This window comes from Vidua chalybeata, chromosome 2 (assembly GCF_026979565.1).
Source record: "Vidua chalybeata isolate OUT-0048 chromosome 2, bVidCha1 merged haplotype, whole genome shotgun sequence".
NCBI lineage: Eukaryota > Metazoa > Chordata > Aves > Passeriformes > Viduidae > Vidua > Vidua chalybeata.
Window position 1 is genome coordinate 82,789,421 of NC_071531.1, and position 23,009 is coordinate 82,812,429.

The 23,009-nt window shown below is 45.3% G+C and overlaps 1 protein-coding gene across 1 annotated transcript in view; it reads left to right on the top strand.

The window, feature by feature from the left end:
- The window catches only part of AMOTL1 (angiomotin like 1), a 54,563-nt gene extending 37,512 nt beyond the window's left edge, over nt 1-17,051 (top strand). Inside the window, exons 8-13 of the mRNA XM_053935634.1 lie at nt 5,468-5,617; nt 9,099-9,289; nt 10,593-10,718; nt 11,960-12,186; nt 12,888-13,157; nt 14,095-17,051. Coding sequence (XP_053791609.1) covers nt 5,468-5,617; nt 9,099-9,289; nt 10,593-10,718; nt 11,960-12,186; nt 12,888-13,157; nt 14,095-14,198 — 1,068 coding nt within the window. The 3' untranslated portion in view covers nt 14,199-17,051. The remainder of the gene's footprint in view (nt 1-5,467; nt 5,618-9,098; nt 9,290-10,592; nt 10,719-11,959; nt 12,187-12,887; nt 13,158-14,094) is intronic.
- Nucleotides 17,052-23,009: the final 5,958 nt, after the last annotated feature.

The window sequence follows — 23,009 nt, forward strand, 5'->3', positions numbered from 1 at the left end:
CATGTGGTGTTAGTGCATCCCATTTCTCACTAAAGAATACCAGGAAGCTTTTAAAGTGGACACAGCAACACAGCAGTGCAGGACTTGGTGACTTCACATCTTAAAATATCTGGCTCATCTGGCTGGAAGCAGATTGACTGACTAGGATTTAGAGCTACAGGTTTTATTTGAGAGCTGAAGAGAGCCTATCATACTGTGAGACCCAAGTGTAAAAATCCCAATAAGTAATCATATAAGCCTGATAATGAAAATAGGTATTGAGATAAGAAGAGAAATCCCATGCACAGGGCACTTTTTAAACTGAACAATACCTAGTAGTTGGAAACTGAAACTAGACAAATTCATAGTGGAAATAATGCTCAGTTTTAACTGTACCTAAGAGTGACATTATCAGTTCTCCATTACTGGTGAAGAAAGTCTCAATTTATTCTATTCCTTAAGGACCTTCAAATCAGGAGTTGTGGATCTAGTGATTAGTTGAAAATCTGCATTCTAGCAGGTCGGGCAAAACTGTCAAAACAGGCCCTTTTAACCTTTCAGACCTCTTAAATTTCTGTCCCTGGGACCAACAGAGGGAGAATGTTTTATGGGAAGTAAAAGGAACGTGATCTTTACTACCTAAGTGGCCAGGTCATTGGTGACAGGAAGGCCATTGATGACCCTCTGCCCTAGCAGATTAGGTAGAGGTTCAGGCTCTGGCACAGACTGTTGGCAGGATTTTGGGCAGCTCTGTTCCCCTTTAGAGCCTCATTTTCCATCTGCACCCCCACCCAGGGCTGGCCAGGGGAGCAGGGGATGCAAGGGGTCTTGTGGGGAGCAGAGAAAGCCTTTCCCAAATACTTGCAATTAACTTAAGTGCCATTCATTGTCTTGGAAAGATGAAGGGAGAATTAACCTCTGTGATTTTTGAATGTTTTTTATTGACAATAAAATGACAGTGACAGACTCCCTGTTAGGCTAACCAATGGTTACTTAGAGTCTGGAAGATATAAAGTACTATATATAAGTGCTGAAGATACTGCTGATTTGTACCTGACCAATGGCCCATTCTGACTCCCTGTTTAGAAACATTTTAAAAACTCCATTTCCTTGGATGGATGCACTCAGCAGCAAGAAGAGGATCTCATTAAGTTTAACTGCTCCTTTGATAGTTAGACTAAAGTCTGCTCACCATCTGGGTGTATTTGAGGCAGTCCCTTTGAGGTAGCTGCAGGAGCCAGCATATCTTTAATCTATACATAATTCACTTGACACTCTTTGGCTAAAATGCAACCTGAGGTTTTCTATTTGCATTTCATTACAAAGGGCTGAATAAAGGAATGGTTTAGGTGGCATTGCCTGCTTCTACACTCATGGAATCATGCAGGGGATGGGAAGAAATAGTGCTTAGCTTGTGTCTGGTCCACAGACTGTCAGTGTGATACTGTCAGGTAATACTGACTTGCTGAGTAGAGACTAGTGAAGGCAGAAGCATTTATACAGTGATCTCCAGGCAGGTGGTTCAAGAACCTACCTTGTGCCTGCTGTGTTGTAGTAAATATGTTTGCAGCCTTAGGGCTCTAAGAGCTTGGCAGTAGTCAGGTTTTAGTCTAGTCATCCAACAGAAACGTGCCTCTGCTGGATCCTGGATTTTGGACTGGTAGAGCTGAGGAGAGGTTAGATGTTCCCCTCTAGGCAGCTCCTAACCTGCCCAGGGCATGGCAGGAGTTATGGAGGTGGTAAATTCCTCCCTGGGGCATGGTAGTTCTCAGAGGTAACATACATGAAAGTGATGCCTTGGTATTTGCCAGAGTATATCAGAGTCCTCAACCTGACAAACTCATGTTGATCTGCTACCTTTTAACTTATTTTTTCATTCTAGGGTCAGTTAAAATGAATTTTAGCCCAGATGCTGTGTTTTAATTGTTCAAGGCAGTGTCAGGCAGCTTGGGTGAAGTGCAGTTAATCTGAGGCTGCCAGCATGTGCCCAAGCTCCGGCACTCACTTCCCTTTTGTCCTGTTTCATGGCTGAATCAGAGCACCTTTTCAACAATCTCCAGTGTTTCTAGATCTTAATTAGACACATGCAGAAGATAAGCTGCAGTGTTAAGCCTTCATTTTAAACCAGGGATTTTTACTATAATTCAGAATATATTAAGGAAAACACAATTTCAGTCAAATCAAAATGACTGTTGTTATTGTTAACAGAGCTCCAGCTCATGCACTGCCTTGTAAATCTGCCCAGATTTCTTCTACCACCAGCACGTAATTAACAGCTTTTTAAATCAAGCCTCGAGAAATAAGCAGTAGCTGCTAAGTTGAATTAACATAAGATAGAGTTCTGTATAAATCTGCATTATCCTGAGTGCCTGCTAGTAGAAGGATTTAATTCAAAATGTGTAGGTGGTATTATCACCTCATGTCATTTAGCAGACGGCTGCTGGAATCATGTGTCTGTTCCATGCTTTGAATAGAAAACTGAATAATTGGAGAGGGCTCAGAAAGCAGCTGTACAATTTATTTGGGGTCCAGAAGCTGATCTTTGCTGGGAAGAATTAAAGTGAAAAGTTGTCTGAGCTTTGGTCTGTGCACATGAACATGAATCACTGAATGGTTACTATTAGAAGGTACGACAGTGGGTCTTCTGGTCCAACCTCCCTGCTCAAGCAGCATCATCCTAGAGCACATGGCACAGGACGGTGTCCAGATGGTTCTTGGTTGAGGAGGAGGCTGTACAACCTCTCTGGTCAATCTGTTCCAGTGCTCAATCACCCACATAATAAAGAACCTTCAGGTCCTTCTTTGCAGAGCTGGTTTCCAGCAGATCAGCCCCCATTGTGTACTGGAGTATGGGGTTATTTCTTCCCAGGTGCAGGGCTCTGCATTTGCCCCTGATGAATTTCAGAAAGTTCCTCTCTGCCCATCTCTCCAGCCTGTTGAGGTCCTTCTGGAGGGCTGCACAGCCCTCTGGAGTATTGGCAACTCCTCCCAGCTTTGTGTCTGCAGGCAACTTGTTGAGGAGGCACCTGCACCTTCACTCAAGTCATTGATTCATAGGTTTACAAAGCTGGGCCCAATATTGAACGTTGGGGGACACCACTAGTGACAATCTCCAGTCAGGCCCTGTGCCTCCTGGGATCTGCTGTTCAGCCAATTCTTAATCCTCCTCACTGTCCACTCATCCATGGTTCCTGAGTTTACCCATGAGGATGTTGTGAGAGACAGCACTGTGAGCCTTGCTGAAGTTGAAGTAGACAACTTCTCCCGTCTCCCTCCACTGGTCTCCCTTCATCCATCCAGGGATAGATCCAGGGATGGATGAAGAAGGGATTGCTATAGAGAGATTAAACATTGCTATTTAACATAAGAGGAAATAATGAGATACAATGTTTGGAGGCTGAAGCTGAGCAAATCAGGCTGAAAATAAATAGTTAAGAGTAATTAACACTGAAACAATCTACTTAGAGTGATAGTGGATTCTCCATCTCTTACAGTCTTTCATTCAAATCTCATATCTGTAGAATTCAATTGTTCAAACTGGAGTTACATTTCTAGCACAGATATTTTTCCAAGACCCACTCACTCATCTTTACTCAGATTTATTTGCTTGAATGATCTCCTTTTAGCCTTAGCTCTTCTTCATCTTTATTTTCCTAATCCCCAGGACAAGGGCAGTGTTCAGGCAAGTTTGCTGATCTAGTGAAGAAGTGAATTGTTTAATTAAATGCTTCTTGCTCTGGTAGATCACAGTTTGGAAACAGAAAAGAAGCAATTTGCTTAAATTGCATAAGAGAAAGCCAGATTAGGCATTAGGGTAAAAGTTTTCTGGCAGTAAAGGGAAATAAGCTGTGAAGTAGTTTTCAGGTATAGGTCGTGTAATTCCTACCCTGGGTGATTTTGTAAACAGCTTATACAGATATGTGCCAGGTTTTATGTACAGTTGATCCTACTATGCAGCAGGAGGATGGATTGGTACCTCTTCAGTTGCCATCCAGTTTTGGGGTTTTTTGGAGTCTCTGTGTCTGTGGAGTGTTGGAGTTTAGTGTCACATGTCTCTGATAGTAGCCATCCCTCCCTTACGGATCCATGCTTCACTGGGCAACCCAAATTAATTTGAATTACAACATTTTATACTTTGTGTTTTAAATGCATTGGTGATCTTTTTTTTTTTTTATGAATCTACATGCAGAATAGAAAAGTCAGAATTGGCTCGAGAACCTCTCTGTGAACTTACAAATGTGAGAACTGTCTTGTTGCATATATCCTGCAAAATTGTTTTTGAAGGCAGTGGTGGGTATGTGAGCATCGCCTCACCCACAAGGGCAGAGGTGTGTGAGTGTGAACCCTGGGGCCTAGAGGGCTGCTCCAAAGCCAAGTTCTGACTGCTGTGATACAGATGGACCCTGCAGCATTTGGTAGGACATGGGAGAGCAGATGAGGTCTGCTGCCAAATGGAGACCCTGGGGGAGCTCCCTAGCCCTCTCTATCCGTGCTGATGTGGCTGGAGGTAACACAAACACCTTCCTACTGCCAAAATAGCACTTTCAGCAAGAAGCCTCTGCTGTGTGGGTCTTGCCAAGTCGTGAGCTCCTGAGGAATGCAGTCCTTCATGCTGCTGCCAGAGACTAGTGGGGTTTATAATCTCTTTAATTTTCAGGGAAAGCCCAGGGAGCTGTAAGCATTACCCTAGATTGTAGCAGGGCTAAGGAGGTCACTCTGCCAGTTGCTGGTGCCAGGCATTAGGGAGGTTTGTTTGGACCAAGCTATGCTTTTGCTGTGAGCAAGCCTGTGTTTCACTTCACCCGTGACATGGATGGATTTAGGGTGACAAAAGAGGAATTCGTACCCCTTTTGGGGTATGCTGCTTGAGCAATCTCTGGCTGTAAAACCCTGCATCGCAAAATCCTTGTGTCATGTTTAGCCCTTCAGTAATTGTATTATAGATGTAAAGAGGGCCTGGATTTAGCTGCCAGGACATCCCATCTACAGATCACCATGGACAAGCCTGTGAGCATGACAGAGTAGGTGGAGTGCTTCTGGCTGCTGGCACTCCACTTGTTCCACCTATGCTGAGCAAATATGCAGGAGTGAAGAAAGAACCCCTCTGTTTGGGTGCAGGCAGTGTGCTGAGTGTCAGCAGTCAATAAAACCCATAGGGATTCCTCTTAACTGGGTCCATCCTCTGTGTTTGCCCAAAGAGTACTCACCAACATGACAACACTTGCTTAGAAATGGCCTGGGGGGTTCATGGTTAGCGGATCCCCAGTGGGAAGAAGATCTGGGGCAGCATTCCTTCCAGAAAGAGTAGCTGTGCCCCAGCACATTCCCTGCCCATCAAAGAGACACCATCCTTTCCCTAGAGAAACGCTTGGAAGCAAATGACCAAAGCCATGCTCAAGCCCAGTGTGTGCCTGCAAGTGCACAGGGGTCCCAGTGGCCCAGGGTGGGGTACAGTGCCCTCCAGACTGCTGACCCCTGTGCCCCACAGCTGCGCAGGAAGCAGGCCTACGTGGAGAAGGTGGAAAAGCTGCAGCAGGCGCTGACACAGCTGCAGGCGGCCTGTGAGAAGAGGGAGCAGATGGAGCGGCGGCTGCGCACACGCCTGGAGCGAGAGCTGGACTCACTGAGGATGCAGCAGGTGAGGACAGGGTGATATGGGCAGGACTCCAGCACGGGGCCTTTGGTGTTGATTTGAACAGAAATGGTCACTTGCAGCCCTGCCAGGTGGCACCTTGTCTTTGGATTCGGGTTGTTGGGCTTTCCTCCTAAATGGTTCCTTTGGAGAGGGTCGTTGATCACTGGAAGTGTTCAAGGTAGTGTTGGATAGGGCTTTGAACTCGTGAAGTTTTCCCTGCCCATGACAGGAGGGCTGGATTTAGATGATCTTTGAAGGTCCCTTGCAAGCCAAATCACTCTATGATTCTTATTCCTGATCTTCAGCAGAGGATGGGGCTGTTCTGCTGTGGAGCTCTGGATACAGTTGAGCCCTGCATGCTGCTGGGCTGAGATGTCCTGGCTCCCTTGCCCAACAGCAGGCAGGTGAAAATGTCCTTCCATGTTTCTCTCCCTAGCAATGACAGATTGTGCAAAAACCAGCTCCACACAGAAGGAGGAGAGGAAAGGTGCGATATATGTGAGATTTACCCCAAAAATCTTAGCCAGTGTTTCATTGAAAAGGCCAAGTGGGATGATGTGGGATCTGGTAGGAGCAAGATATAGGCCCATATTTGTTCTGTGCAAAGCTTGATATATGTGGTTCACAGAAACTTCAACCCATGACAAATCTGGAGCCAGGTGATGTCATCTTCAGACAATAAATTATTTCTATATCCGTCCAGTCCAGAATGGGCTAGGAGTATAGCTTTGAATTTCTGTGTGTGTCCCCTTGTTTTTCGGCAGCCTTGTGTCCTTAGAGGGGTATTGCTGTGCTTGTATTTCATGTGCAGTTACTCCTTTGTTATAACACCTTCATCCCTAAGTCACAAAGTCCTTTTCCATCTTGAAAAGGAAAAATAAAATGAGGAGGTTGCAGGGAGAATTTCTAGGCTGCAGCCTGCACCAAATGCCAAGTACATGGGCATTGGCCCTGGAGGAGAGTGAGCAGATATGCTAAATGTATCAAACTATACCTTGGGGAAAAACCAGCAGCACAAGCAAAGCATGATGCTCTTGGAACTCTTGAAGCGCTCACTCGTATCTGTCATCGCACGCATCTGCTACTATAACCTTTCCTTATTTATAAGCCATTAGTGGACACCAAAGCAGCTGTTACACAGAGCTTGTGTTGCCAGAAAGCAGAGGGGCTGATCCTGCTGGCAGGATGCCATTGGGAAATAGCTCTACGGTCAGGGTCAGTGTCAGGGGTTTGCAGAGTCATGAGGCAGCCAGACCTGAGAGCATCCCCTTCCTTCTGGCAGCCCCAGGGCAGGGCAGGTCCCCCAGCACTCTTCCCAAGGTATCACTCTGCTGCTGGTCCCTGCAGACCCTTCCCATTCATTTCTACTCTTTCTTGCTGCCATAAAAGTGTTTTAAGTCTTTCTTGGCCTGTCCACCACGGGCTTGGTTTTCAGGTCTTCTCAGTTCCCCCTTAGCGAGCTCTCTTCCAGTTTAACAAAGGAATTACATAGAATATGACATGCTAATGCCATTTGAGAAAAGAACATCTGAGAAAAATACAATTAAAATTCAAGTGAAGGTAAAACTAGAACTAAGGCTGGGGTACAGAGATAAATTGATATATTAAGTAACAGGGATGGACTGCTGCTGAAATTCTTGTCTTGTGAGTTCAGGCTATGTCTGTTCATTTTGGCAGAAAATTCTTCTGTAATCTACAGATTGTTTAATTTTAAATTTTTTTTTTTTGGTACCATAATTAGCAATTGGTTGTTGGGTTGACATAATTTTCAAATGCCTGCACCCATTCCATCTAGTCAGTTTTAAGAGGAAAGATACCCTTAACTTCTTGTCTCACCTATAAGCTTTGGGAGAAAACTTCGGGGTATTTTTACTATTTTTATCTATACTGTTTGTTTATGAGCCACAATGTTGCAGAGAATCACTTTATATCAAAATACCCCAGCTTTTCACTTCAGAGCTGTCTTCCCTGAGTAATCAAAATCATAGCTACTGAAACATTTTCTCACTGCAGAGACAAAAAAGGTGATTTTCTTTTCTTATTTTTACCAGAGTGAGTAGAAGGGACCCAGCACATAAAGAGACAGTGAGCCAGAATCTCTTCTGTCCCTGGCTTGCTGGTAGCTGAGTCCAAATGGCAAATCTTCCTTATCACTGACGCACAAATTAGGACCAATAAACAAACCCTTTCAGTCAGCACTGCAGGCTCAGTGTGCAGGGCTGGCAGATGTTTTGACTCAGAAGATGACAAGCTCCCGTGATGTCCCAAGATACCATTTATAGATCAGGACAATACTTCCAAAATACTACCTTCCTGACAGAGGTTTGACAATATTTTTGCAGGAACAGAGTCACAGCTGCTGTTCCCAAGGGCTACTCCATACTGCATTTCCAGAAAGCATCTTCTAAACACGTTGTTACTGCACCAGAGGCAAAGGCTGCAGCCCTTTCCTGGTATCTCTAGTTTCAGTGGTACAGCTTTGCCAGTGGAACGTCAAGGTGCAGCATGAATGAGAAGCCAGTGCTCCTGAGACGTGGTTTCCTCTTCAGCACAATACTGTTCACCACGGATTATAACAAATCTCTTGCATTTTTTATTTAAAAACTAATTTATTTCTACTGAGTTCTCCCAGAGCTTCATGCTTCTCCCCTCAGTGTGCCCTCATCCCTCTGCTGAGCCAAGGACTGGGTCTCCCTCTGCCTCTGCTCCTTATCAGCAGTGAGAGGAGCTCAGGGTAGCTACCCATGCTGCTTAGGTGACTTAATTAAGTGCTGTAACTGGGTGGAATAAATCCTGCCTGGACAAGCAGTTTTCTTGCAGCATAGGTGGAAAGAGTTATGCACCCATTGCTGTTTGTCAGCATCCCATGGGAGCCACTCCACAGGTGCCTGGGAATCTTCTGCCCCTCTAGTTAGAAAGTTAGCTGTTACACCACAGAAGGCATCCCCTGAGGGCACAAGAGAGCTAATGTGCCAGAAGGGACAAGGTTAAATGCAAGGCTGGGATATTTTCCCAGCTGCTGCTTTAAACAGGATACATGCAACTAGGTCACTAGGTGCTTTCTTTCAGCTTTAATATATAAACCCTCTGGTAATAACTGCCTGTCCATACTTAGCACTGCCCAGCTATGGGTATGAAGTCCCAGCTAGAAGAATATCTTTTAAAGCTTCATTGCCTCTTTTCCTACCAACTTTTTTTCCTACTTTTTCCCTTGGCTTGGGGTATCCCAGGAAATCTCTACACATCCAGGGTAGCTGCCAAAACCCTGCTTCTGTCAGCATGGTCTGGGGAAGCATGGGCTAGGGTTGCACATACGGTCAATTCGCCTGTTCTCCTGCAAGCTAAGGGGTTTAGCTTGGGCTATCCACCTGCCCCTGTCGAAAGACATGGGGATGTCTTTGTATGTGCCAGAAAACTGAGGAAAAATGGGTCAGCATGCCATGCTCGGCAGGGCATGAATATCTGTCACTGTTTCCACTGGCAGAGGCAGGGCAGCTACCAGACAAGCAGCCTTCCAGAGCATAATGCCCCAGCCCTCATGGAGCTGGTGCGGGAGAAGGAGGAGAGGATCTTGGCCTTGGAAGCTGACATGACCAAGTGGGAGCAGAAGTATCTGGAGGAGAGTACGATCCGGCACTTTGCCATGAATGCTGCAGCCACAGCTGCAACGGAGAGGTAAGATGACCTGGCTGCAAGCAGGCAGCTCTGTTCACCATGGAGAGCATGACAAAATAATAAAGAATGGGTGTTCTCTTAAGGCTGGATGTTGCTTGCCTTGCCCTGCTGAGTCATACTGCTAAGGTTAATGCACTTCTCCTGGGTGTCATGCCAGTGAAACAGCATAGTTGCTTGAGATAGGACTTATCCTTCTGACCGGGTCCAAAAGTTTATCAAATCTAGGCATCAGATTGAAGCAATGGCCTCTGTCAGTCTCAAGGTGCCAAATTACATAGCACAGGAAAGGCAGCTCCTCCCCCCGGTGGAGTGAGCAGGGATGTGGTATATGGCTGCACCCATCCCCTGGCCTGCAACAAGGTTGTTTAACCTGGTTTTAAAAACCTGTAATAAGGGAAATTTTGTTGCCTAAATAATCCTTTTTCACCACTTCATTAATCTTCAAACTAAAATGTTTTTCCTGATAGCTAAGCTAAACTTCTTCACTGCAAATAACCTCCACTGATTCTTGTCCTTCCCAGGCATACAGGATGAACAACTGACCGCTGTTGATGTTTAAACAGCCTTGTAAATTTGGAAGACAGATATTCCCTGTTGTATTTTCAATAGTCTGAACTAGCTTCCTCCCCTCAGCCATTCCTGACATGCCCTGGTGAAAACCCTTTCCCATTCACATTGCATATGTCTGGACTATCTGTTTCCAGTTTGTCTGTGTCAAAGCATGGTGGCCAAAAGCACAAAAGGCAGTGACACTTCCCAGTGATCAGGAGGATGAGATAGTTAACTTCTCACCCCAGTTTCTTAGGAACCAAATCCCCAGAAAACATCCTAAAGTGAATTTTCCCTTTGAAATGCGTTTAGATGTGTGACTCAGGATGGGCTTTCCTTTTGCACTCCAGTCTAAGCAGCAATTACTGTGCTGTTTTTCAACTTCCAAAGTGTAGAGCTTTGTTACTCGTTCATGATGTAGTCTTGTTGACTTGGGATCTGGTGTGTGGGTCCCTCTGATGTCTGAACCTATCCTGGGTGGCTGTTATCCCTGTGTGGGTCACCAGTGATTCCAGCATGCTCTCTGTTCCTTTAACCCAGTTAAATTAATGGCATTAATGACCCAACCCAAGCTAAGAGTAGCCTGCAACAGGATGCCCCGATGACAAGTAGTGATCTGCTTGACGGACAACCATCACTGGCTTGCTCTTTGAACGTGGGTTTGGGGTTTTCTTTGCAAGTTTCAGTCTTCACTTGCAAAAGCCACCTTCACAGTCTCAGGAGCCTGACTCACTGTGGTGAACCTCTTTGCCAGGGATGCCTCAGCCCCGAGCCACTCGCACAATGGCAGCTACGGCGAGACGGCGCTGGAGGTGCGGGGCTGGCAGGAGGAGGAGGAGATCGTGCAAGCCAACCGCCGCTGCCAGGACATGGAGTACACGTAAGGGATATGCCTTGCCATTCCTGCTTGTTGTGGTGTTGGGGCTGGGTTCAGATAAACCAGGATGCCCTTCTGTTCCTTCCTACGTGCCTGGAAAGGATGGGCTTGGCTTCACTTCACTTAGTTTTGCTCTCCAGCATTCTAACAGGGATTAAAGAGTTGTCATTAGATAACTTCCTCCCTACCTTCCTGTTAAGCCTTCTGTGGCAAACTCAACACAAGCAGAGGCTGTTCCACTATTAAAAGTAGTCTGGCACGCAAAGACACAAATTTTCAGACACTTTTATAAAAAAGGTGTATTTGTTGCTTGTGAAAAATACCAGTGATTGTTTTTACTGGGTTTGGGTTTTGTTTTCCACTCACAGATGCAAGCTAATCCTGCTTCCAAGGAAGTAGTGGAGTTTTGCCACTGCCTTCATAAGTATAGATTAGCATCTTGTGTTTAAATTGCTAATTAAACGTTTGGTAATGAAAACAAATGCTTTCACTGCTTCACAAAATGCACCCGCATTGTATTATATATTGTACAGCACAGTCAGGCTAGTCATTTGACTGTCAAAGTGTACAAGTTTTTGAAAAATATAGTTTTGTAGTTGTTCGGTATGATTTGGTGTTAATCATTCCTGGAGAAGAGTTCAGAGAATCCCATTCTTTTTAGTGATTTGAGAGTCTTCAGGGTCTGTATGAGAGAAGTAGCAAGCTTTGCTCAGCTCTGAACACCATGTGCTGATTGTTTTTGCAGCAGTGAGGGAGAAGGAAGAGCCCAGACCACCTCTTAGAGAAACCAAAAGGAACTCACTTCAGCAGATCTTTACTCCAGCTGACAACAGACCTGAATCCTGGGGTTAACTCAGTCTGCCAAAGCATAGTTTCCAGATTTGGCCCCAGTGTATTACAGGCTTGAAAATTGTCTATGTGTTTATATTGTAAAGGTTGAAATGTGCAGCCTGGTCAGGATACTGCCCACTGCTCCTGCTGGGTTAGAGAAACCATAGCATAGATGAGTGCAGTTAACCTTGCAAAGGAGTTTTGGCTGAATAGCTAGAAATGCTGTCTGTTTTGAGGTGCATGGTTATCCTTGGAGGAATTGCCAGGAGCTGTCTTGCCCAAGTATCCAAAACCAGAGAGGACAGAGCAACAGGGCATCTGCCTGGGGACCTCCCTGCTGCCTCCAGGTGTGGAGACCTGCCCATATGAATGTTTTTTCCATTCCTGTAAGCAGAGCATTCATGTTTTGGCAGAATAAAGAATCTCCATGCCAAAATAATTGAGAAGGATGCCATGATCAAGGTCCTTCAGCAGCGGTCACGAAAGGATCCTGGCAAAGCTGACAGTGCCAGCCTGCGACCGGCTCGGTCCGTGCCCTCCATCGCCGCTGCTGCAGGCGCGCATTCGCGCCAGACCTCGCTCACCAGCAACCAGATAGCTGAGGAGAGGAAGGAAGAAAAGCTCTGGAAGGGAAGCATAGGTGAGTTCAGCTTTTGCTTAAGCTTTGGTTCATCCATCACTTAATGCTAATCCTTCTGCTTGAGCTTAGCCAAAGTGCCTTGGCACACATTGCCCTGACAGCTCATTTCCAGAGCACTTTCCGTGGGCACAATGTGTGTCCTTGTGCTTAAGTCAAAAAACAGTTATTCTTTAACCTTGCATTGTATCTTAATTACATTTTTCATCATATTAAATCACTCTGCACTGATTATAGAAAGCCATAGTTGAGGGAAGACCTCCCAGATACAAGCGCATAATGTTTGCAACGTTATGGGAGTGAATTTGGGCTAGAAATAAAGCCTGAATAAAGTTAATCAAGAGGGTGAGGATCCCTTAGAGAGGATAGCATGATGTGATGTGGCAGATAAATGGGAAAATCAGTGCAGGACTGCCTGTTGTTTGGGGCCACATAGGAATGGGGTGTGGACGTGTACAAGGCTGTGTCAGGAGTGTCACTGGGATGGATGTGCAGAAGGGGAGACAGGGAAGGGAAGGTGCTTTCCAAAAGCTGTTTTGTAGGAAAGTACCATGTGGATACCAGGAAAAGCAGCATCAAGGGGAAAAGCTAAGCCGAACTAAATGACTGGAGCCATTCCCCATGGCATCCTCTTCCTCCGGGGTTGGACAAGGGACAGCACATGCATTTGAGCCAGGATGTGACTGACCTGTATGTGTTTTCAGGGCTGCTCTTGGGAAAGGAGCACCATGACCACCCATCAGGCCCCTCTCTGCCTCCGCCTCTGCCCTCCTTGTCTTGCATGCCCATCCCAGTGCCGGCAGCCTCCCATGCAAAGACGGGCAGCAAAGACAGCAGCACCCAGACAGACAAAACCGCTGAGCTCTTCTGGCCTGCCACCGCCTCCTTTCCCGGCCGGGGACGCCTGGGTACCACCCCATCACACAGCCCAGCCCCACGGCCCCTGGGGACACGAGTGGCCAGCGAGAAACTGGGTGAGCTCTGCCAGATCCCTGTCAGTGCAAAATGTCAGCACCCCTGGGGCTATCAGCAATCCCCAGAGACACATCAGTATTAATGGGGGCAAGGTGTGGGTATGTGGTGCTGCCACAGTTTGTAAGGTATGGTGGAGGTTTCTTCAGGGAAACTAAAATTGTAGAGAGAGAACTTTCTAGGGCTGCCCAGAGTGGCTTTGCAGAGCTTTGTGCTCGGCAGCTTCTGTAAAGCTCCATTTGTCTGTGGCAGGCAGAATTTGCAATTATTTATGCTGCTAGATACAAAATTGTAGAGTTTCACACCTTGAAAACACTCCACACCTGCTCGCATACTCAAACTCTTCTCTTTTTTTTCAATTGAAACCATGGTTAATTAAAACGCCATTTTCTCCCTAATTTTTAAAGGAAAGCTGGGGGGAATTGTAAGGAGAAAGTGGAGATCTTTTTTTTAGGGGGGATGAAGAAGTACAATTTTAGTTATCTTTGAAAGGTGGAAACTGCTGGTTTGCAGCCCTAGCAAAGGAGACATTTATTTTATGCACATTATTTTGAAAAAGCCTGCTTCTTACACATTCATCTCCTCTCAAAAGCAAGTTTTCCCTCTAAAAACATGCTATGTATAATTAAAAGGGCTGACTATGACAGAACTAGATGGTCTTTAGCATCCTTTCCAACCCAGACCATTCTAGTTTTATCTAAAGAGGTTCTTTGGTGTGTATCTCTTAAATACCATCTTGGGGTCTGTGCACACCGACACACCCGCTGTCATTGTGCAGGGAATTCCGCAGCACACATTCTTCGTGTCCTGAACAAGTATGGCTTTCAGTATGTAAGTTGTACAGGTAATACATGCCCCACCTTCAAGGAACGGGTTGATATTTGTTTTGAACAACTTGAATTTGGACTGAAGACCAACTTTCCCTTCTTTCCATTGCAGAGAACTCCAGCCACGGGAAGCTGCCTGACAGCAAAGGCAGAGTGAGCAGCCTGCTCCACAAGCCTGAGTTTCCAGACACAGACATGATGGAAGTCCTCATCTGAGCAGAGGACAGCATCTCTGGGATTTTGTGTGTGTACAGCCAGGCCCAAGATGGTCCTCAGTGTGTCAACCTTGAAAACGAACCCTGAGAGTCTGAAAAAAGACAAAGTTTATTCCCAAATTGAAGCTAGAGTCTGATACGTTGAGACTTTTCACCAGGCGAGAAGTCAAGAGCACTGAAGAGAAGTGATGAAATGAACGTGTGACATTTTCTGAACAGAAAGGATCGTTGAAAATGGAAAGTGGTGTGAGAAGGGGAGTGTTGAGGAAAAAGGAAACTATGTTTTCTGCTGTAAAGAGAAAGTAGTGAAGTTACAGACTGGTTGCATGCTGCTGCTCTGTTTTCCTGCCTCTGCAACCAGGACAGGGAGTGAAAAGCTGTCTCTTCGGAGGCCAGAGAGTTTCTGAATAATCCAGGAAAAACTTGCATCTTCCTCAGTATCAATGCATTTCAAAGGTTTCAGTCTCACAAATTTCACTTCTTGATTTTTGTGAATAATTGGTCTGTAGATGTACATGGCAGGTTCTTGTAAGTATTTGAAGTGGCATTGGTGTGGCTTTCCTGGGCAGGCAGGTCAGGTGCCTCTTTCCTGGCAGGACAAATGTTTCTCTTGGAGCTGAATTTACAGTACAAATATTCATGTCTTGAAACCTCAGAGCTTGCTGAGACTTCTTTTTTTGATAGGAGCAGTTGTTGGCTGGAATTCTCCTGGTGGATGAATGTAGAAGGGGGAGGGGGGACCCTGCTGAAGCAAACCCTGTTGTAACCATAGGAAAGTTTCAGGAGGGAAAGTTGGGGGAGGATCCCAGCAGCTCCCTAAAGGGCTGTGTGTTACGGAGTTCCTTCAGAGGGGAGCTGCATGGGTTTGTTTTTAGAGGAGTTAAGCTGGGTTCACATGTGAGATCAGAAGATACCTCTTTTTGGGCATTGGTTTATCATATTGGAAGAATCAGTGTATTTGTGGTAAGAACAAGATTTTTCTTTACTTTCAATTCTTATAGCCAAATCTTAGCTTCTTTGAGCATACAAACCTGCTGTTCAAGCTGAGGTGGGACTAGACATTAAGGAGTGCAGGAGCAGGCAGGGAAGGGTTTAACTGCAAAGCAGTACATGAGCATCATGTGTTTTGTGTGCAGAGCTGCGGTTTCTTTTCACCTTATTTTACCCAGGGTGGAACATTTCTTATTTTCAGCTTTGTCCCTGAATTCAGTAAGAGGCAGCCAGCTCACCCACTGTGTTACTCATGGCTTGGTGCACTGCACATGCCGATGGGGAAATTTTCCTCTGTAAGGCATTTCTGTATTGGCTTTGCAGTTTCTGAGCCTTGTGGTGCACTTTAAGGAGAGCTTGGCTTTGGGAAAAAGAGCGATGGGATCTAATGTGAAGCTGCCCAGAGTGGAAAAGTGATGTGTGCTAGAAGTAATCGTGCACTCAGGGCTGGCTCGAGGTCACCTCTTCCCGTAGGTGACAAATCAGAGCCCTTGACTGTTGAGAGCACCAGGTATTTTAAACTCTGCTTTTGCCAAAAACTGAAGTCCTTGTGAACTCAAAGCCTCCACAGGCCAGAGCCTTGTGCTCAATACTGCCTGGCTGATACCTTTTATTTTTAAAAAGAACAAAACAGCTATGTTAAAGCTATGCACTTATTTTTGCGTGTACCTAGAATTAGACGTATGTTGTTGTCACCCTCTTTCTGAGTTTCGCACTTGTTAAACAAAGTAGTGGTAGGTAGGTTGTGCAGGAAGCAAACTGTATGTTCCAAGTATTAGCAGCTTTGCATTGTGAAACCAAAGGTGTAAAACCCTTGGAAGATGTTATGCAGCTTAATATATGCCTTGTAAGATAATTTTTTTCCCCTCTAAAGTTAATTTAAACGTTGTAATTGTTTGCATAAAAGCCGGGACCGCGTGTGACATCACCACTGATCCACTTTTGTGGCCCTTCCTCAAGCATCTGTGGTAGGAATGGGGCAGGAGAAAGACAAACCAAGGGAATACAAGTAAAATATTGGTGAATTTTTAATTGCATCACTTTTTATCCAAGAAATAAGGGTACCCAGGTGCTTAAAAGTTCCTAAGCATTTTGTTACCAGCTGTAATATTTATTTTGCTGAAACTCTCCAGTAAGTTGTGTGCTGGCAGTGAGGCATCCAGGAGAAACAGTGCTGGATCAGCATGGATCAGCTCTTAGTTATGTTTGGTAGTGGTTCAGCTCGATTTCTCCAAGTCAGCTAGAGTACAGCACTCCTCCTTGAGGAGACCGCAGTCTCTCCAGTTTCTGCTATCCAAAGCTGGCTTGACACTTGATGCTGCCCCAGATTCATGGTCACATACAGGAAACTGTTAGAGACGGTGGGTAGGCAACTCTCATTTAGGCAACAGCTCAAATAAACCAAATTCTCACCAATTGTGTTGAACTCAAGAGATGTTCGTTTTCCTGGAGGGAAGGTCTGGAGGAGTCATTGTCTCCCTCCAGCCCAAGCAAGACTTGGATGGGGTACTACTGCCATATGTCAGCCCCGCTGAGCAGAGCGGCCCAGCTCCATTTGTGCTGGCTTTCCCAGCTCTTTGAACTGTTCTGTGTTTTTGGGAAACTGTGCTGTAGCCATTCCAGGTGATGTCAGTGATAACTAGTTGTAAAATACTGTCATTTTTAATTGTTGTTGGTTGTATAGAGAAGTTTGTGTACAGTGTTTTACAGCTGGAGGGTTATTTGTACATAGGGGGGGGAAATGAAGGATGTTATGTGTCACCCCCAGCAAATGTTGATATTGTTGGTCAGCCAAAGATTTCTTATTCTTTGCTGTTTAAATTTGTGCCTTATATTGTAGATAATAAATGTATAAACATGTTTATTTTCTCACTTTTCCAGTGTGAATACATTCAGTCCTCTGGAAGAAAGGACTTTAAAAAAAGTTTTTAGGCTTTGCAAACAATGTGTTAAGACTAAGAGGAGATACCTCAGGGACTTTTAAGGTTGCATCCTCTCCATTTTTCACAGGTGTTAATGAAAGGCCCTACAGCAGGTGACACCTGGGCATGAAATCTGTGGGTCTCCAAGGCAGAGGATCAAACTGGGAGCTTGCCCAAGCAAGAAGAGCATGATTTCAGAGATGATCAAGAAGAGATGAGAGAGGATGTCTTAGTGAGATTGTCTTCACTGGAAGGAAATGAGAGGGGAAACTTAATGAGATACTTTAGTGAAGATAGGAATATTTTTTAGCCCTATTCCTGCTAAGCATAGAACTCCCACTGATTTTTTTTTTTTTTTTTAAATTTTTTTTATTGAGGGTCTGGGGCTTCTTTATTTGACAGATGTTGGATCAGTGTGAGTGAGGTACCTAAATATCTTTTATATGTAGGTGTTCTTGAATTATATACTGTGCTCAGTAAGGAATAAAGATCAGATCCCGTTTCATGCCGTAGTGCTGGCAGGGGGAATGCTCCAGCCTGGTGGAAATATTGTTCCTATGTTTGTTTATGCAACTGAAATAAATGGGGGAAGGGAGCAAAAGTGAGCCAAGTGTCTGGCTCTGAGTTAGGGAGGTTTGCTCAGCAGGCTCTCACATGCTCTTGAAAGTGTCTGTTAAAAAATTCCTGAATCAGGTCCCAGGGAGCTGCAGGCATGAAAGGCATGAATGCCACTAAGGGCCTCTCTCCTCTATAAATTTTCTTCCTGTCCCAACTTTCTCTCCCCAGATCCTTGCACATGTTAAAAAAAACCAACCTGTCTCCTGTCCTGAGCAGGAGTGTGTCAGCAAAGATCCAGGGGGGGCTGCAGAAACTTGAGGAGAAGTTTGCTTGACCCAGATCCCAGCACCGTGTGTTCCTCATGCAAGCAACAGGTCAGCCTGACCCATTTATCACTCCATCTTCAAGATATGGCAGCTGGCAGAATTTTTTGTGCCAAGAATGAAAGTTTGGTGATTGCTGAGATTGTGGCTATTGAACTTCCTTCAATTCAAGATTTGACAGTAAAATTTGGCATGTATCTTGTTTTTCAAAGCCATGGAAGAAAAGGAAACTGACAGAGGCCAAATCAATATTAGGATGGGAAAAGCCTCATGTGTTCAGGTATAACAAGGAAGGGGCTTATTCCACTTTTGGGTTGTGTCTTCACCACAGATGGTCCGGCCAAAAAAACAGAATGTCTCTAACACTCTCTGCAGGTTAAATATATTTTGCATATTAATGTCAGGAATAAACATGCAAAGAAGCAAACTTCTGGAGTCAGTTTGTTTAAACATTAAAGTCCATTATTCCAAAAGTAAGTAACAGGCCTGCATCATGTAAAGAAAGAGATCAGAAGAGCTAAAAATATTAGCAAGATTGCCATTTAGAAGCATTCAAAAATCTAGTCCCATCCAAAATGACAAGACCTTTTTAGGATTCACTTGGATTCAGTGCACTGTGTGGCTGTTGTCATCTCTTCTGCACTTGTTTGTTACTGTGTTCAGGGCTTTGTCCTCCCAAAGTTTGAGAGGGGCAAACATACAAACAGCAGTTTTTCCCTGCATTCTTGGGAAAAGCTGTGTTTCAGACTTTAAATACCCTCTGGGTCTGGACTTAAGGTACACTGGCAGTGAAATGTGAAAAGTTCAGATCTCACTCCCTGGCAGGACGGATGCTGCCAGGATCCTGCTTGTCATCAGGATCCCCAGTCTGGTGTCTGGATGCAATCCAAGAAACCAGGCTGGTCTTGAGCATCCCGCTGTGTTCCTCGACCACTCTGGGTCAGATAAGTCAGCCTGAAGGTAGTAACCTCCCTCTCTGCACACCAAAGCAAGTGGGGAAAACAGGGCACAATGTCCACAGTGCAGTCCCACCTGAGAGAGGGGTAAAAACACGAGCAGCTGTCATCGTGCCGCTGTGATTAATGTTCATCCAGACCTTAAGCTGTGGCTTCGAAGCCTTGTAAAACCAAACACGGGTGCCCAGCATTCCTGAGCTATAAAAGGCCCAGGAATTCATTGACTCGAGGTATGAAGACCACGAGCTATTTTCTTTCATACCGACCACTTCAGCTTTAGACGAACAAAATATCAGTGTGCATATTTTCCAGAGTAACCCTGCGCGGCCCTGCTGCAGTCCAGAACTCAGTCCTATGCCAGTGCCCTTTGTGTCTGACACAAAGCAGGGCAGCAATTAAGACATGAGACCCATGTCTGTGTTGGCCCCCCATCCTGTGAGAGGCTGAAGACCTGCAGCAAACTTTAGTGCTGAAAGGGAACTTTTTTTCCCCTGGTACCACATGATGAGGCAGCAATGGAGCTTTTGGCAAGCTAAAAGTTGGAGGATAGTTGTGCTACCACCTTTTGGGAGGTCATACTCACATACTACCTGACCTGACCATTGTGGTGGCTTCTCCAGTTGTTTAGTGGACTCTCTGACTCCTTGTTTCCTGGCTCCCTTGGTGCCTGGGTGCCCTGGGAGCACCCTCAGTCCCCTGCAGAAGCAGAGTGAACAGCCAGTGACCCTCCAGGCATGTGAAGCTTCCTCCAGGACAGCTGGGCTCAGAATGAGAAGAGGGGACCGTGATGGCAGCTGACATCCCTCTGCTGGTCCCTGGTTTGGGCCTTGCTCAGCCCAGGTAGGAAAAATCCTGCTGGAGGAAGCTCCAGGAGGAAGAAAGGTGTTGTAAGGTGTGAGGAGATGGAGGTCCTCTTGCTTGGCCAGTTACTTGGAGCATTTTTAAGATGACCCTTTCTGGTAGGCTTGCTATTAAAACTGCAATGCAATTTGGTGTGCAAAAAAATTGCTGCTTGGTGTAAATCCCATCTGAATTCATAGAAGGAACCTTAAAGACCACATGTAGTTCCAACACCCCTGCCTTGAGCAGTGACACCTTCTATGAGACCAAGTTGCTCAAAGGCCAATCCAACCTGGCCTTGAAGGTTTCCAGGAACAGGGTGGGCATCCACAACTTCTCTGGGCAGCCTGGTCCACTATCTCACCCACCCTCACAGTGCAGAATTTCTTCCTTCTATCCAATCTAAACTTTTCTTCTTTAAAGCTGTTACCCCTTGTCCCACCACTACATGCCCTTGTAAAAACTCCCTCTCTGCCTTTCTTGTACATCCCTCCTGTAGCTCTGCCTTTGATCCTCTCAGTGCACATCCTACCCTGCTCTGCTGCCTCCAGCATCTTCTTCCTGCTCAACCCTAAGTCTGAACAGCTTAAGAGGTATGAGCTACCCTCATCTAGGTGCTTGTACAGTGCCTTGCACAGTGGGGCCATGTGTGGTAGCCCCAAATCACACTCATAAGCTGTAAATAAGTGTATTTGTTGACAATTATTATTATCTGCATGCCAGCTCTGTGCACCTCTGCTTTTAAAATTAAATCATTGTACACATTCCTCAAACCTAAATCTGGTGCACAGGTCAGAGCCCTTTCAGTTAAGGTGTTAAATAATGCCTTATCCCCACCACAGGGCTTTTTTTAGATGGCTGAGCCTTTCTTTTCAGATGCCATGAGTGCCTTATCGTGTTACCCAGATGGCTGTGTGTGCTGGCTCTTCTGCCTGCAGGGCTCTGAAGCCTCACCCGACCCCGAACAGGACTGCACCACCAGCCTACATCATCCCTGTCCCCATCCACCACGAACAGGTCCCCTGGGCCATTCTCCAGCAGCCATGGGCCAACTCCTGGGCAAAGCCAGCTGGCACAAGGCGTCTGCGGGGGAACCACTCCCTCTGCTGGCTCATCCTGCTGCTCTTACCTGGCCCTTAAACTGGGAAGGCTCTGGGATGGGGGTTTTGGTTTGAAGGGTGAGCCCAGCATGTGATAATGTATAATTACTATACAGTAATTATAGCCCTAATGACAGCTTATTGCTGCTGCTGAGATCCACATTACCATGGCTGGATTCATAAAGTGTTCAGTGAGCAATCTGGGTACCCTGCTGTGACAAAACCCCCTTATTTCATGAAAGCAAACAAAATCTTGAGATTTCAATGAAAATTATTTCATTATTTTAGCTTCATTTTGAGGCACTTCATTTCTTCCAATTCAATGTCATTGTTTTCACTTAATTCCTTCACGAAAATTCTTTATTTCTTGAAATTATTTAATTGAAATCTTAATATTTCATTTCATGAAATAGATGAAATGAGGAATCAAGAAATGAAATGAAATTAAAAGATAGCAAAGATACCACAAAATGAAATTGAAAAAGTATATTTTGGCCTACTGAATGCTGGATGAAAAAACCCCAAAAGGACCAAGCCCTGGACTCACTCCCTTATTTCCAGAAGCTGATTCTGCTGAAGACACAGTGCTTCTCCCACTGCGTCCTTCACGCTCCCACTCCACTGTTCCTATAGTTCCCCTGTTTCTGCTGCATCGGCCAAGAAAACTTGTGAGGAGTTTTCAGCTTCCTGACAAATCTCTTAGGAAGAGCAGCTTCTGGGTTTGTCCATAATGATGCCATTCAGCATCAAAACACCCCTCCTATGCCCAGCTTGCCACCTTGGGTTTGGAGCTGACTTCTCCAACACTCAATTATTCACTGTCCCTGCAGCTGCCAGGGGTGGCTCATCCTACCAGACTCCCTACACTTGGCAGGAAAAGACATAGATGACTCTTAGGATGTCCAGGATATTAAAAAACCTCTTTGGTTTATTGTTATTTTCACTCTAGAAATTGTATTTCACTAAAAAAAAAAAAAAAAGAATTCCAGGTATTTAGAAACATCTTGGTCTTGCTCTCCCATTTACAACAGCAAGAACCAAGACTTACTCCACCACAGCCAGCAGTAAAACACTGGGATAAAATCAGAGCCATAAAGCCAGTCACAGGATTGACATCTCAGAGCACTGTTTTTTTGAGCATTCTAGGACAGAAATTAGAGCTTTAAAATCTTCCAGCTCCCTTTCAGATGGCTCTTAACTGACCACAATCTCAGACGTTGCTCAGCATTTTCCCACAGACACTGTGTCCTTTGGAAAGCCCCTTGACAGGTCCCTGAACTGGCTGTCAAAAGAGCAGCTATCTGTGCTGAGTCTGAAACTCATTCTTTGGGGCAGCTGAAACAAGTGCTGCTGAGCTGTGGAGAGCACAAACGAGTCCACCTGGTCCCACTGAGTTATCACCTCTTTGTGTAAAACCACATTGAGGCAGTGGGAAGAGATCCTTTCTGTCCATGTTACTCTGCTCCTCTTTTCTGCTTATTCATCACTCATCACCCTCCTTCTGATCTATTCCCTTTACTTAATTTCACTATTTTATTATCTTTTTTCTGCATCTGCCAGTCTGCACTGTATTTCTCTCCAGTGGAGTGCAGCCCAAACACTCTCCACTCTTCTGTGAAATCCCTCCTCACATTCTCTTGTACCAAGGCACTTTGCGGCATCTCTCCATTTTCTTGTAACACACTCACTCCAGTTCTCAGATTTGATACTCTTGGCAAGGAGTAATTATTGGGGAGGAAAAAAAGGGATGAAATTAAATAACAAACCCACTCCAAACCAACAACTGCTGAAGGGGAGCCAGCAAGGCTACAGCAGTAGAGAACAGAAAAGCTTTATCCATACATGCTCCCATTTGCTATCAGCAATTGCTAGTAGCTTTCTATTAAAAGGAAGAATAAAATTTAAAATGTTTCTGATACATATCACTGCTAACTGATGAAAAATACTGACTTTGAAAATGTGGAATTTTAATGAAATCTTCATGCCAAAGGCATTCTCACTCTGGATCCAGACATGCTCTCATGCTCTGCAGCTACGGCTGAGCTAAGAGACATCTCAGCAAACAAAGGAACATCCCAAGCTCCATCCTCCTGCAGGAGTCTGACCTGGAAAGTGAGAACTTA